General features: G+C 49.2%; 1 protein-coding gene across 3 annotated transcripts in view; it reads right to left on the bottom strand.

Annotated features, from left to right (window-relative positions):
- The window catches only part of SPART (spartin), a 574,761-nt gene that overhangs the window by 403,514 nt on the left and 156,849 nt on the right, over window positions 1-14,398 (bottom strand). For all 3 annotated transcript variants that reach the window (XM_069639231.1, XM_069639230.1, XM_069639229.1), the window contains exon 3: window positions 7,400-7,597. In XM_069639231.1, the coding sequence (XP_069495332.1) occupies window positions 7,400-7,597 (198 nt within the window). The remainder of the gene's footprint in view (window positions 1-7,399; window positions 7,598-14,398) is intronic.

Below are 14,398 nucleotides of genomic sequence, written 5' to 3'. Positions count from 1 at the left end.
TTCCAGCTCTGTTATATGGCTTAGAAACAGGGGGAATGGTTGAGAAAAGGGATTTGAGTAAGCTGGAGGGACAAAACCGGAGGAGAGTATTGCCACTCCCGAACTGTGTCCCTGCAGCTATACAGTGTTTCAAACTGGCTGATAGGATGAATTTTCTTTTTTTTCCTCAATTTTGTTTACATGTGATGTACATGGTTTGAAATAAACCATGTACAATAAAAATAAAATAAAAAGAGGGCATTATGAATGATTGGGACTGGTGGTAACGCGTACAGGAGTGGACATTCCCAGTCCACTGCGAACGAATCTCCTAGAGCTCCTCTCCTGAGATTGCCTGGAGCAGAATAGGTGGCAATTCCTATTGACACTGGATGTGAACAGATCCACCTGAGGGGTTACCCAAAGTGCTAAGATCTCTAGAAGGACTTCATGAGCTAGCTCCCACTCATGGGAGACAGTGCTCTGCCTGCTCAGAGCATCTACCGCTATGTTTTCTTCTCCAGCTAGGTGAACTGCCAGCAGAGAGATTCCTTCTGGTAGTGCCCAAAACCAGAGCTGCATTGCCTCTCTTCACAGTGGCAGCAACCCTAAACCCCTTCTTTTGTTGAGGTAATACATGCCCACTGTATTGTCTGTCATTATCGGGACAGTCTTTACCCGTATAGAAGGCAGAAAAGCCATCACTGCTAGTCTGATTGCTCTAAGCTTTGAAAGATTTATGTGATGTTTGGACTCAGATGGAGAACAACAACCACGGTTGAGTGGTCATTCATGTGAGCTCTGCACCCTGCGAGGGAGGCATCCGTCACACCTCATCTGCAGTGTGATGAATTAGACCATCCGCACAGTGGGTGTGCACTCACCTGGGCTTTTTTGAACTTTTAAATGAAATTGAATGATAATCAACCGCCGGAATATTTGTTGGGCTAATCCGCACACATTTTCCTATACTCACTGCACTGCATACGCATAGACCCGTGTGGTCTGGGTGGACACAGCCTACAAGCACAGTACCCCTGGTCATGTTTAGTTGGGATATAACAGCCAGAAGAACAACATGTCATCTCATAAGGGGGAGACCAAATCGTCCCCCGCCATGGCCAGCCTAATTACCTAACAAAGGCTCCATGGATTTGCCCCGTCCTTTTTGCTACGCCATGTAGCTGGTGGCAGCATTCACATACTAATCAGAGTTTAATTCAAACAGGCCCATATGGGTCCTGGCTCCAGAGGCTAACAAAGGAGACAGGAAACCTTAACAGCCCTTTCATATGCACTCTGTCAATCTGAAGCCAGATCCGGCCCTCAGTATCGATTGACAGTGAAATGTGATGTCTGGGACTACGTGTATTACAATAGTCATCCCAGCAGGGGTACCCCATTCAGAAGGTACAAGAATGTGGTTTGGGGAGCCAGAAAGTCTGGTCTCGCCGCAACTTCAAGGGAGACCTGCCGCTTTAATTAGGAACCACAGAGAGCTACATTAACCAGAGAGACCTTTTGATCCACAACAGACAGGAAGATGGGTGGGACTTAGTATTACATGTTTTCACCCCTTTACATTTTCTGTTCAAAGCACTCTGGTTATGATCTCACGCATACAAGAGATTGATGGTGGAGACCCAGGATTGGTTCATTAAGGTAGACTTAGCCCAGACTAATCACTGTGTCACATTTGGCATTAAAAGAGGGCTCAGATCCTCTTCTGGTAGATCATTTGAAGGCTTCACCAGAAGCAGAAAGAAGTACTCATCATTGGACCCTGGCTAACAGTACAGTCTGCCTTGCATCTTCTGCCAGTGAAGGAAGGCCAGGACCTCCAAGAGGGAAGCAAGATTCCTCCCCTAAACATCTCCCAGGGAACAGAGGGAGATACTGAATCCAGAGAACCTTCCAACATCTCCAGAACCGGTTCCCAGCCAGCACACAGAGTGCCCTGCTAGGCCCTGCAGCAAGCTTCCTATGTGGGAAGTGCCAGAGTGTCTCTGAACCAAACCAAGGACAAAGCAGCTGCCTGCAACCCTCTACTCAGCTTTGGCCCATCCGACTTAAAAGGACGACACACGCCCAGTGAAGAAGCTAGGAAGAGTTCATCGACGAGCATCTAACGACAACCGCCTTAAAGAACATTTTCAAGCCAGTCGAGCTGCAACCGACTGCACCACTGACTGTTACACTGCAGTCACTAAAGAAGCCTGAGACACCTCGACCAGTGCTTCAGAACCGCCGACCAGCACTGAGACGATTCCTGACCCCGAGCCACCATATAGTGCAGCCTGCAGCCGTCCATCCAGCTTTGCTCGCCAAACTACCTGCTACCTGAAACCCGCAGCTGTCTCCCATATTGAACTCGGTCGCAGAATCTGCAAAGCGCCCTGATACTGACTCGACCCGGTCAAGCATCAGGAACTCCTATAGCACAAAGGCCCCTAGCTCCCTTGGTGTCGAAATCAAGTATCCTTGAACTATTGCGATTAATTAATATACCGACTACACTCCTGTCAGTATCCAGAGTGCATCCCTTTTACTTCTTTGAAACGGACTGTCCTCTGCATTCCTTTACAGGGTGGGTTGTATTTCGTAGTGTGCTAGAACGGTCTGTTGTGATAATAATAAAGTAGATATTTTCATACAACCTTGACTGGACAGTCCCTTTTATCATTTGGTAATAATTGTATGTTTGCTGTGTTACAACTAACCAACGATCCACAACCTTTCGGAGATAAGCCTGCCGTTCCGCCCAAGTTACCAAAATTGGACAAGGCCGTTTATTATTTGCTTGTGTTTCCAATCTGTTCAGATACCTTCTGGTGTACTAGAGGTGTGTGGCTGATTGATGGTTTAGAAACCGAAATTCAACCTTGGACCACTGATGCCCTGTAAATTGATTCGTCACATCCGGCCATGGTTGCCAAAAAGGTTCTCCTTTCATCACATTCTCCTGACAGGCGCTCCACAGAAGATCCTATGCAACGTTGTTCGGGACCTGAAGAAGGTCAGTCATTCTGCCAGAAAACTGTGATCACTGAGATCTGAGGTCCCATTGAAGGGACCTCATTCGCAAATGGGCTTCTGGTACCAGTAAAATGCAGCATGGCACGAGACTGAGCAACATCAGAAAATCGAAGCCCGGAAGATACTGGCCTCTCCGAAAGGTTTGGGCAATCTGCAAAAGATGTTGAGCCCTCAATTCGGGGGGGCAAGGCTTTCCCAGAGGATGAACCCAGGAAAGGTCCAATAAACTGAAGCTTCTGAGATGGGGTCAAGTGGGACTTCTTTATATTCAAGGAGAAGCCCAGGCTGTGAAGAAAGTGGCAAGTATAACTGAGATGATCCAGAGCCTACTCGTGGGAGCAAGCCTTAATCAGCCTATCGCCAGGTAGGGGTAGATGCAATTCCCTTCCCTCCTTAGACTTGCTGCCACCACTGCCATGAGCCTGGTGAAAACCCTTGGGGCAGAGGTGAGTCAAAATGGCAGAACTCGAAACTGATAATGAGAACTGCCAACAGTGAACCTCAGGTACTTTGTGTGTTTGGGATGAATTGGCACATGAAAGTAAGAATCCTGAAGGTCCAATGACACCAACCAATCCTGAGGTTGAAGGGCCTGAACGATCTGCGAAAGAGTAACCATCTTAAACTTGTCCATCCTCAGGAACTTGTTCAAGCGTCTCAAGTCCAGGATTTGTCACAGTCCTCCATCCCTCTTGGGGATTAGAAAATATGGAGTATCAACCTTGGCTCCTTTCCGCTACAAGTACACACACTATTGCACCTTTCTCTAAAAGGGTGAAGATTTCCTGTAGGAGGAGCAGATCCAGATCTTTCAAGGATTCGCCTCCTGGAGGACAATCTGGGGTCTTCTTAAGAAAGGGAGGCAGTAGTTGTGGGCCACTGTTTGCAGTACACAAGCATCAGAGGTTATGCCCCCACCCCAACTCTCCAAATGCAGAGTCAGCCTAACCCCCACCACAGTCCTGTGAACCAAGTATTCAAAAGGGGTTTTGGGGTTGTTGCTGATGCAGCAGGCAAAGAAGCAGAGGCTGAGAGAGGAGATTTTCCTCCTCGCCCTTATGAATCACAGGGAACCCTTTTCTGACTCTGCAGTGCAAACTGGCCTCTTCCTCTTGCAATTGAGGAACAGAAACGAAAAGGCCGACCCCCTTCACTGTGGGAAGACCCTTGTGTTTGTTGGGGCTGCTGTATTGCTGTTCCCAGTGGCTTAGCTGCTGCCTTGGACGCCTGTAATTTTTCCAGGATTTTATTGGGGTGGGTCTGTCTGTCTGTCTGTCTCTCTCTCCATCTCTCTCTCTCTCTTGCCTCCCTCCCCCCCCCCCTTTCTGGAATATGCTCTACTGCTAAAGCGATTACATCCCACAAGGCCAGATCACAAGTCGCATTCATGGCCTTCAGGGCCATGCTGCCTGCGGAAAACACCCTCTTCCCTAAGGTGTCAAATCTTTTATCGTCCTTATCTGGGGGAATAGTAGGGTAGGCTGCAGCCTTAGAAGTCAAAGTGGCTGCCTGAACCATTAAGCTTTCAGGAGTGGGACATTTAGATGGAAAACTTTAATCTATTGTGGCAGGTCTGTATTATTTTGGCCACATTCTTGTTAACCGCCGGTGTCATATGCGGTTTCACGTTTCCAACAACCTGGCTCTCAATGCAGTGCGGAAGGATAACACAGGCTCCCTTGGGGGCCTTTTATCCAAGATGTCGGTAAGATCATCCTTTTCCAGGATTGCCACTGGCTTTCCCCAACCTTGATATTTAGTGACTTTGCCCACCACTGATCTATATAAAGGGTCTGCATGACTAGCAGTATCTGGAGTGGCAAACTGGTGAGGTGTCCAAGCCACTAGCATCCCTCAGAGTGTCCACAAGAGCTTGCACCCAGGACTCCCCCGAGATCAACTCATCTGACACATTAGGAGTGCCAAACTCCAAGCCAAAAGGCACATCCTTCTCTTCTTCCTCCTCCTCCTCCTCTTCCTCAAAAATTAACCACATGGTATTAATGAAGTCAGCTTTAGGTAAAGGCTTAAAAAAGTTTTGAGGACCTCAAAATCTTCGATGGTCGTCGATGGCGTTGAAGTCGTTGAGGGTGTTCGACAGCTTCAGCGGTCTCAAATGCAACACTGGCTTAGATGGACCAGGTGCCTGCTCCTTTACAGGAGTCAAGGAGGAAGACTTTGCCTTCAATTTGTGCAGCGATGAAGACTCCTTCGATGTATGTCAAGGAGACTTACTGGCTATGCTTTTAGAGATGGGAGTAGTGGTCTCAGACCACACCTAGCCCAAACGCGGTGGGGTCTGAAGCCTTCTTGGACTCTTTCGAAGGGGTGATTGGAGCCACCTTCTGGAACACATCCAGCATATGGTGACGAAATTTCACCCAATTAGCTGAAGATACTGACGTGCTGTGAAAGCTTACCAGTCTGTCAGGAGAGGAGTCTCACGAAGACGACTGCGAACAATGGCATTGCTTCTTCGACTTTTTATGCAATGAGGATGAAAACAAACGACGAGACCTGGATCTCGAGCGCTTCAAATATTTAGAGCGCTTTTTCACAGGGGAATCCTCCCTGGACTCATCCGATGACATCCTTTTGGAAGGTGTAGTTGAAGGAGATTTAGAAAGGGGCCTACCTGTGTCGAGTTTCCCCTTACTTCCCTTCAAGGCGATCACAGTTAACGGTTGATGGGAACGCAGTCGTCAACCCTATTTGTCCACACCAAAGGCAGATCCAATGTGGATCCGTAATAGACATTTTAGCACCACAATCGGAGCACCGTTTCAAACTGGTCTTTGGTTTAGCCATTATTGAAAAACTTTGAAACACTTAAATACATGCAGAAAAGGGCGATGAAGCATCCTGAAACGTGCCGAGCATGCGGAAAAAAAAGAACTGAGGCAACGGACACCACTCAAGCTTCTTATACCAGCATCAACATCACAGCCGACGACAGGATGGAGGGCTTTGAGGGCCATGACTCAACGGCGCCCGATACTACGAAAAAAGTTTACAAAGATGAGGAATACATGGGAGGAGACAATCCATTTGAAATGTTTTTGTAATAAATATTTGTTTGCACCTAGTTATTCATGCACATTTAAACAATACATGTATACCTCTTCAGATCAGACAGTAATAACAGTAGAGTTTCTTCTTGTGGCACTTGATGTACTACTGGTCCAAACATATATCCATTGAGCTGTGTCGGTGAAAGCAGGGGGCAGATTCCCCCATGGCATGTCAGTTTTCTATTTTTTGTTGGGAGTATATTTACTCCCTATTTTTCGTTTTTAGGAGTATTTGCCTATTTTCAGGAAGTAAAAGTGGCTTTTATGTATAGGGCTGAGCACATCTGGAACTTCCCTTGGCAATACTGAAGAGTGTTTTGGATTACTAATATATTTGATATTGTCTGTATTGTCCTAAAAAAAACAAGGGTACTTCTTAAAGAAAAGTTGTTACCAACTGGAGATTATCATCAGATCACCGTAGCCAGTTTCCAGCAAAATGTACTTGTGTAGCTATTGGACTTTGCTAGATTCGGACTTCGGAAAACCTCCTCTTGTAGTTTTTGAAAGGGTAGAGTGGTCACTAAAGACCTTTATCACCATAGAACAATGTTTAACTAAAGGAAAGTTTACTTCTGAGATAAACACATATTCCAATATCAATGTATAGCTCTCAAACTCCCCAGCACATTCTCCGGATGCATTCTGAAGGGTTCCATTTAATAATGTCGCCACAAAAATATTGGCATGCAAAAATATCGCCGAAAAATTGTCGTTTTTAAAAAAAAAAAAATTAAAATAATTTTTTTTTGTTTTGCCCCTATCGCCACATATATGGTCACCCAAATAATATCGCCACAACATTTTACCGGCGATATTATTTACAGCGACCATATATGTGGCGATATTAATATCTGATACCTTCTGAAGGGACTCTCCTGTTCAACATTACTAAACCTGATGTTTTCAAGGCTCCTAACCATAAATATCCAGCATTGTGTGTTGCGGTTTGCTTTTCCTCTTTACTAAAATGGTTTTATGCCAACACATGAATCCAAAAATGTTTAGACTTTTTGTAGAAGATCTTTATGGAGGTCACAATCGTGATAATACATGTGGTTATCTGGCTACGGCAGATAAATAATCCTACATCAGTGGGTTGGTTCAAACAATTTCACATGTCTGGCAAATGTAACTCACAATCTGAACACCGGTTTAACCCCCTAAAGTATCTAGTATGAGTGAGAGCTGGGGTAAGAAGTCATCCGGATTCTTTTATTCATGTTATAAGCATTATTAATAGTATACTCTTTGTATTTTGTAGCATAATGGCATAAGGAAGTTAGGGGTGCAAAAAAAGAATAGCACTGTACCTGGACTCGTAGGTCAGACATCTGACTTAACAGGTCTTCAAAAAGCTCTCGGTCAGCTAAAGGGAGCTCTGCAGACAGCACAACTCCCACATAAGAGCCCACGACTTGAGACATGACATCTGGGAACATATAGACTCCAGTGTTGTAACGCAGAACAGGTGACTGTGTACACATGAGGGGGTACAACCAATCACACACCTGCAAGACAAAGATTAGGAAAATCAACAAAATAATCAATCAATGATGGCATACACATTTTCTTATGGAAACACTTCATTTCAAGATATTTATTAGTTTGGCTCAATATTGAATATGTGTACTAGGCACTATGGCTTCTTTTTTGGTTGCTGCATCGCTTTCAGAAAATCCCATATCAATGCACTTAGCTCGGCGCACTACAAAAATAGTGCTTCAGGATTACAGAGTATGGTGCATCTTTATTACAACACAGTGTCAAATAACTCTTCTTGCCCGGTGTCCCTCCTTGCACCAGTTTTTTTCTCCAGAGCAAATCATTCTCATTTATGCCCACATGTAGCCTGCAATTTTACACTGCTGAAATTATGTTGCACTACGTTTTCAAAGACCATGGACAAGGGGTAACAAACACAGGGAGGAAGGGATGCAACAGGGACCAAGTGTTTTGTAATAGCATGGGTGCGATTAGTCCTGTTAGGAGGACTATGGTTCAGCAAAAGGGAGGAGATCGATAGGACCTTAAGCTTTGTGACCTCCCTTGAAAACATAATTGGGTTTTGTTTCCAAGGCATATTTGGAGAATTGCAAGTTAGTACACAACATTACTGACCAAATCCGACTTCAAGAACTCCAATCAGCTAAAGGGAGTTTGTGAATATAGCAGAAAGGTAACCCACTATTGAGAATTTGATCTGAATACAACAAACATGTCATCTCTACTATGCACTGCTCTCTTTTAAGCTCTTACATTTGGTTTCTGACATTCTCAAAATGAAATTGAGGAAGGGGCATAGGAAGAAAAGGAACATAGGGGGCGACATATCTCCGCAGTGGGGTTGATGCCACACAAAGACTTACGCACCTCAATTTCCTGAGCAGAGGATGCAGGGCAAAAGTGTTCACAGAGTTTTCTTTAATCAACTGCTGTCCCAAATACACAGGTACATTGCAGTGGTTGACATTGACTCTGCAGCCGTTGGAATGTAAAGGCTTTCCATCTGCAGTCATCCCAATTAGCAGATAACCAATTATATATGAGAAAAAACAGGAAAGGTCTTTGGAGTGTGCAAATTGAATGTCCTTTAAAGTGTCTGTATTCAAACTGAGAAGGTAAGAATCTCTGCAGTCTACGACTTGTTGTTCATTTTATGCATGGGTGAGGATGGTATTACTATACCTAATGTCTAACAATCACCCAGAGCATGTTTCTGCAACCTGTGGCTCTATCATATGCGTCCCCAATTGCAAGATGTTGGCCTCTAGAGTAACAATAACATGGGCTTTAGTAGAGAAGAACAAGTTACTTTCTTACCTGGTAACGTTCTTTCGATGGGATGGTCCGACGACGTATTTCATATCTATGACAGGTAATGTCCACAGCTGTGCTGCTTCGGAAAATCTTTGGCATCTGCGTCCTGCGTCGATGACGTCGATGCGCCGTCCCCGAGGCCCTCCTCCGATGGCCGACGTCACCCGATGTGATAAGTAGGACGCACAACGCCCATAGCCTCAGTTATAGTTTTTTCCCAGAACGTGTGCCACCAGTTTTCTGCCAGTCAGACACACAAGGCTTTGCGGAACGCACGCTGCAATCGCAAAAGAAATTCTGCAGCGGGGAAGACAGGGAGGGAGCGATATGGAATACGTCATCGGACCATCCCATCGAAAGAACGTTACCAGGTAAGAAAGTAACTTGTTCTTCGAGGGGATTGGGTCCTCCGATGTATTCCATATCTATGACAGACTCCCAAAGCAGTACCAAGCAAGGAGGTGGGAAAGAATTTAGAATACAAATTTAGCATGCCCAATCAAATTGCGGAATAGAGAACTGCCTTGCCAAAGGCCAGATCTTGCCCTCTGATGGAATCGAGGGAGTAGTGAGGTACAAAAGTATGTACTGAAGCCCAGGTGGCTGCATCACATATGTGACGAATAGGAACTCCCCTCTGCAGAGCAGTAGACGCAGCCACTCCCCTGGTAGAATGGGCCCGCAAGCCAGCCGGAGGATCCTTACCCGCCAAGCAGTAACACTCGGAAATAGCTAAAATAATCCAACGAGACAAAGTCTGTTTCGTCACAGCTTGTCCCAAACGCTTTCCAGCGTAACCAATGAAAAGTTGATCGTCCACTCTGACCCGGGACATGCGCGAAATATAAAAGCTCAATGCTCTTCTAGGATCAAGCCTATGGAGCCTCTCCTCTTCCTTACCAGGATGTGGAGGAGGATAGAACGCCGGAAGAACAACCTTCTGGCTCAAATGAAATTCCGAAACCACCTTCGGAAGAAAAGGACGAACTCTAAGGACAACCCTGTCCTTATGAAACACAGTGAAGGGTGGCTTAACTGAAAGTGCCTGTAACTCACTCACTCTGCGAGCGGAAGTAACCACAACCAAAAACACAGTCTTCAGAGTTAGCAGCCTCAAAGGGCAAGAATGTAAAGGCTCAAACGGAGCACCCATAAGAAACCTAAGAACAAGGTTCAAATCCCAACCTGGCACCAGAAAAGGTGACGGAGGGAACACATTAGTGAGCCCTTTCAAAAACTGCGAAATTAAAGGAATTTTAAAATCGGAACACTCTTCAGACGAGCGCTTAAATATGGACAGCACCGCCAGGGAACCTTTAATGGTCCCCACTTGCAAGCCCCTGTGGGCCAAAGAAAGCAAAAAAAAAAAAAGACCATGGGAATGTCACATTCAAAAGGATCCACATTCTGAACTCTGCACCAGTCGCAGAACTTTCTCCAACGGCAATGGTACAGAGACTTAGTTGCCGGCCGCCTGGCCGAGAGCAACACCTCCATCACGTCTTCAGGGAGGTCCCAATCCTTATAACTCAACCTTTCAGAAGCCAAGCGTGAAGATTGAGGGATCTGACCTCTGGATGGAGAACCTGACCCCCTTCCCGTGAGAGCAGATCGTCTCGGTAGGGAAGACGACGTGGAGGGCAGATGGACAAGTCTAGAAGGTCCGGGTACCATGTCCTCCGGGCCCACGCCGGAGCAATGAGGATCATCCGGGAACCGAACCTCTGCAGCACTTGCGGGATGACGGGGACTGGAGGAAACGCGTACAGCAGTGGGAATGACCACTCCACCACGAACGCGTCTCCTAAGGCTCCTTTTGGAGGAAATTCCCGCGAGCAAAACTTTTCGCACTTCCGGTTGACACTGGAGGCGAAGAGATCCACTTGAGGGGTCCCCCAAAGGGTAAAGATCTCCAGGAGAATCTCCTGAGCCAGCTCCCACTCCTGAGAGATCGAGCTCTGCCTGCTCAGAGCGTCGGCCGTCTCGTTGTCGTCTCCGGCCAGATGAACAGCCGAGATCGAAACTTCCTGCTGGATGGCCCAGAATTCGAGCTGCATCGCCTCCCTGCACAGCGGAAGTGACCCTGCCCCCCCCCCTTTTTGTTGAGGTAGTGCATGGCCACCGTGTTGTCCGTTAGAATCAGGACACTCTTTCCGCGCACAGTCAGCAGAAAAGCCTTCAGGGCTAGCCTGACGGCCCTCAGCTCCAAAAGATTGATATGGAGTCTGGACTCCGACGGAGACCAACGACTGCTGACTGTCAACTCGTTGGCATGAGCTCCCCATCCCGTGAGGGATGCGTCCGTCACGATCGTCACCTCCGGCCAGGGCAGCCAAAATGGGGCCCCCTTCATCAGATTGCCCTCGACGGCCCACTACAGAAGGTCACGGGCCACCGAGGGCGGCACCTGAACAGGGTCCGACAGCCTGCCGGAGGACTGAGACCACTGGAGCTTGAGTGCCCACTGCAAAGATCTCATCCGCAGACGAGCCTCTGGCACCAGAAGAATGCAGGATGCCATGAGGCCGAGCAGTCTCAAGAACTCGGACGCTGGGAGATCCTGGGCAAAACGAAACTTGTGCACCATCTGCTGAATGTGAAGAGCCCTCCCCTGAGGAGGAAAACACTTCCCAAGGGACGTGTCAAGCACTGCTCGGATGCGTTGGTGCCAAATGGGACTTCTTTAAATTGAGGGAGAAGCCCAGCCTGTGAAGGGAGTGGCAGGTGACGGACAGATGATCCAGGACTTGCTCGGGAGAGCTCCCCCTGATCAACCAATCATCCAGGTAGGGGTAGACGTGAATCCCCCCTTTCCTGAGATGCGCTGCCACCACCACCATGAGCATGGTGAAAACCCTCGGGCGGAGGTCAATCCGAACGGCAGGACCCGAAACTGAAAGTGCGAGTCACCAACCGCGAACCTCAGGTACTTCTTGTGCTTGGGATGGATCGGCACATGGAAGTAAGCATCCTTGAGGTCGAGAGACACCAACCAGTCCTGAAGTTGAAGGGCCTGGAGGACTTGAGAAAGAGTCACCATCTTGAACTTGTCCTTCCTGAGGAGTTTGTTCAAACCGCGCAAGTCCATGATGGGTCTCAATCCCCAGTCTTTCTTCGATATCAAAAAATAAGGGGAATACCATCCCTTGTTCCTCTCCGCTACAGGCACCAGTTCTATAGCGCCTTTCTCCAGCAGGGCTTGAATTTCCTGCGCAAGGAGCGGATCCGGACTCTTCAAAGAGAGGCTCCCTGGTGGATTCTCGTGAGGCCTCTGCCGAAAAGGAAGACAGTAGCCGTGGGTTATGATCTCCAGAACCCACACATCCGAAGTAATGGTTTGCCACTCTACAAGATGCTGCGCCAGCCTTCCCCCACCGGCGAACCATGGGACCTGGCCTCATGACTGAGTGGTAGCGGCTGCGGCGTTGCCCAAGGGCAAAGGGGCAACTGCCCGAGCGGCGTTGGCACCTCGAGTACCTTTATTTCCATCTCTAGCACTCTTACAATGGCCTCTTTGACTGCTAGCTCCCCTCGCTTTACTGAAGGACGAGTAATAGCGAAAGGAACCACCCCTCCATTGCTGTCCCCTAGGACGAAAAGGCGGAGGTTGGCCAACTGCAGCACCCAACGACTTCGCTGCAGCTTTGGAGGTCTGCAACCTCTCAAGGCTCTCGTCAGCCTTGCTGCCAAAAAGGTGTTCACCGTCAAAGGGCATGTTGAGGAGCGGGGAATGCACATCAGGAGCGAATCCAGACTTCCGCAACCACGCAAACCTGCGCATTACGGTGCTCGCCGCCATGGACCGGCTGACACAATCCGCCAAGTCCAAACCCGACTGAACGACCTCACACATGGCATCCTTGCCATCCTGAACCATAGCAAGGAAACCATCCCGTTCGTCCCCTTCGGGAATATGTTCAGCCGCTAATGCAACACAGTTCCACAGAGTGTGTGTGAAACGAGACAAGGCACATATGGATTTGGCCACCTGAAGCGCCATACTCCCGAAGAAAACACTTTCTTCGCCCAGCCGTCAAAACGTTTGTCGTCCCTGTCCGGAGGGATGGTAGGATACGACGCCTGCTTTGCCGGGGCCATAGCCACCTGCACCACCAAACTCTCCGGAGTGGGGTGCCTAGACACGTAGCAGGGGTCGCTACTGGCTGGACAGTATTTTCGCGACAAAGACTTGCCCACTGCCGGGAGACTCTCCGGAGCAGTCCAAGCCGCCGCCACCCTTCTCTGCAGAGCCATATGAAAAGGCAAAACCGGGTCAGTGGGGGGACCGAGATCAAGAATGTCCGTGAGATCATCCTGAACGAACTACCCTGGGGGAGCTGACCAACCCAAGTACTCGGTCACCCGAGACATAAGGCGCCGATATGAAGAATCGGCATGAGTGCCAGGCTCCGGCCTACAAAACTCCACCTCCGGAGAGGTGTCCCGTCCACTGGCATCATGCAGCGACTGCCGCAGGTCATCAAACTGGCTATAGCCCGAGATAAGTTCATCGGGAACCGGAACCAAGCCGCCATCAGAGCCTTCATCACCCTCTGAAATGTACTCCAGGCGGGGAGAGGAAGACCTCTGGGGACCAAAGCAGTGCCTGACCTCAGCCAGAGCCTTTCTAGGGGCAAACCCCGTGCCACGGGGCCCCTCCGACACCAACGCCTCGAAAGGCGTTGAGGGCGCTGAACGAGTCGGCGCCAACAGAAAAGGCGTCAACGTCAGCTGCAGCGCCGCCAGCATCGGCGGCGTCGACACAGGCCTCGAAGCCGGAGCTCCGAGCGTGTCACTCGAAGACCTAGTCGCCGACAGCGTCGACGACCCCCTTGGAGGCGGAGCCTCAAGAGAAATCGTCGACGACCTCGGCGCCACAGGCATCGACGTCTTCTTCGAAGACGGCACAGGATCACGCGGTCTCGAGCGCGTCGAGGACCGGGACCTGGAACGGGCATGGCGAGAACGGCTACCCTTGTCCGAGCGGGACCTCTCCCGCGAGCCGTGCCGACCACCCAAGCCCGAAGGCGTACGAGCGGTGTCTCTCGACCGGTGCCGACCGACCCCACTCGGAGGCGCGGACAGACCGGTGCCCTGCAATTCAAGAATCGCTAGCATCTGCTTCCCAAAGGAAGCCCATTCCTCCGGTGTCGCTTGCATGGAGGGATAAGCGACCCGCCGACGGGCGGAGTCCTCGGAAGAGGATAGGAAAGGGCGACCTATGCCGGCGCTTCCAGGAATGCCTCAAAGAGGCAGAGGAGTGGCGAGACCGACTCCTGGAAGGAGACCCACTGGACTTCCGACAATGACGCGGAGAGTCGCCCCTCGAATCACCCATCGAAAGCCCCGCAGACCTCGACTTCCGGGGCTTAGACACCCGGCCTACCGACAGCTTCTTCATGCGTTCCCGCAAGGCCTTTGCTGTGAGCGACTGGCAGTCGACACAGTCGTCCGTATCGTGGGCCTCCCCGAGGCACCAGAGGCAGGCGTCG

The sequence above is a fragment of the Ambystoma mexicanum genome, chromosome 7q (genome assembly GCF_040938575.1).
Source record: "Ambystoma mexicanum isolate Mex_15411 chromosome 7q, UKY_AmexF1_1, whole genome shotgun sequence".
Taxonomy (NCBI): domain Eukaryota; kingdom Metazoa; phylum Chordata; class Amphibia; order Caudata; family Ambystomatidae; genus Ambystoma; species Ambystoma mexicanum.
Note: the sequence above shows the minus strand (reverse complement) of the source record. Positions and strands in the feature narration are given on the sequence as shown.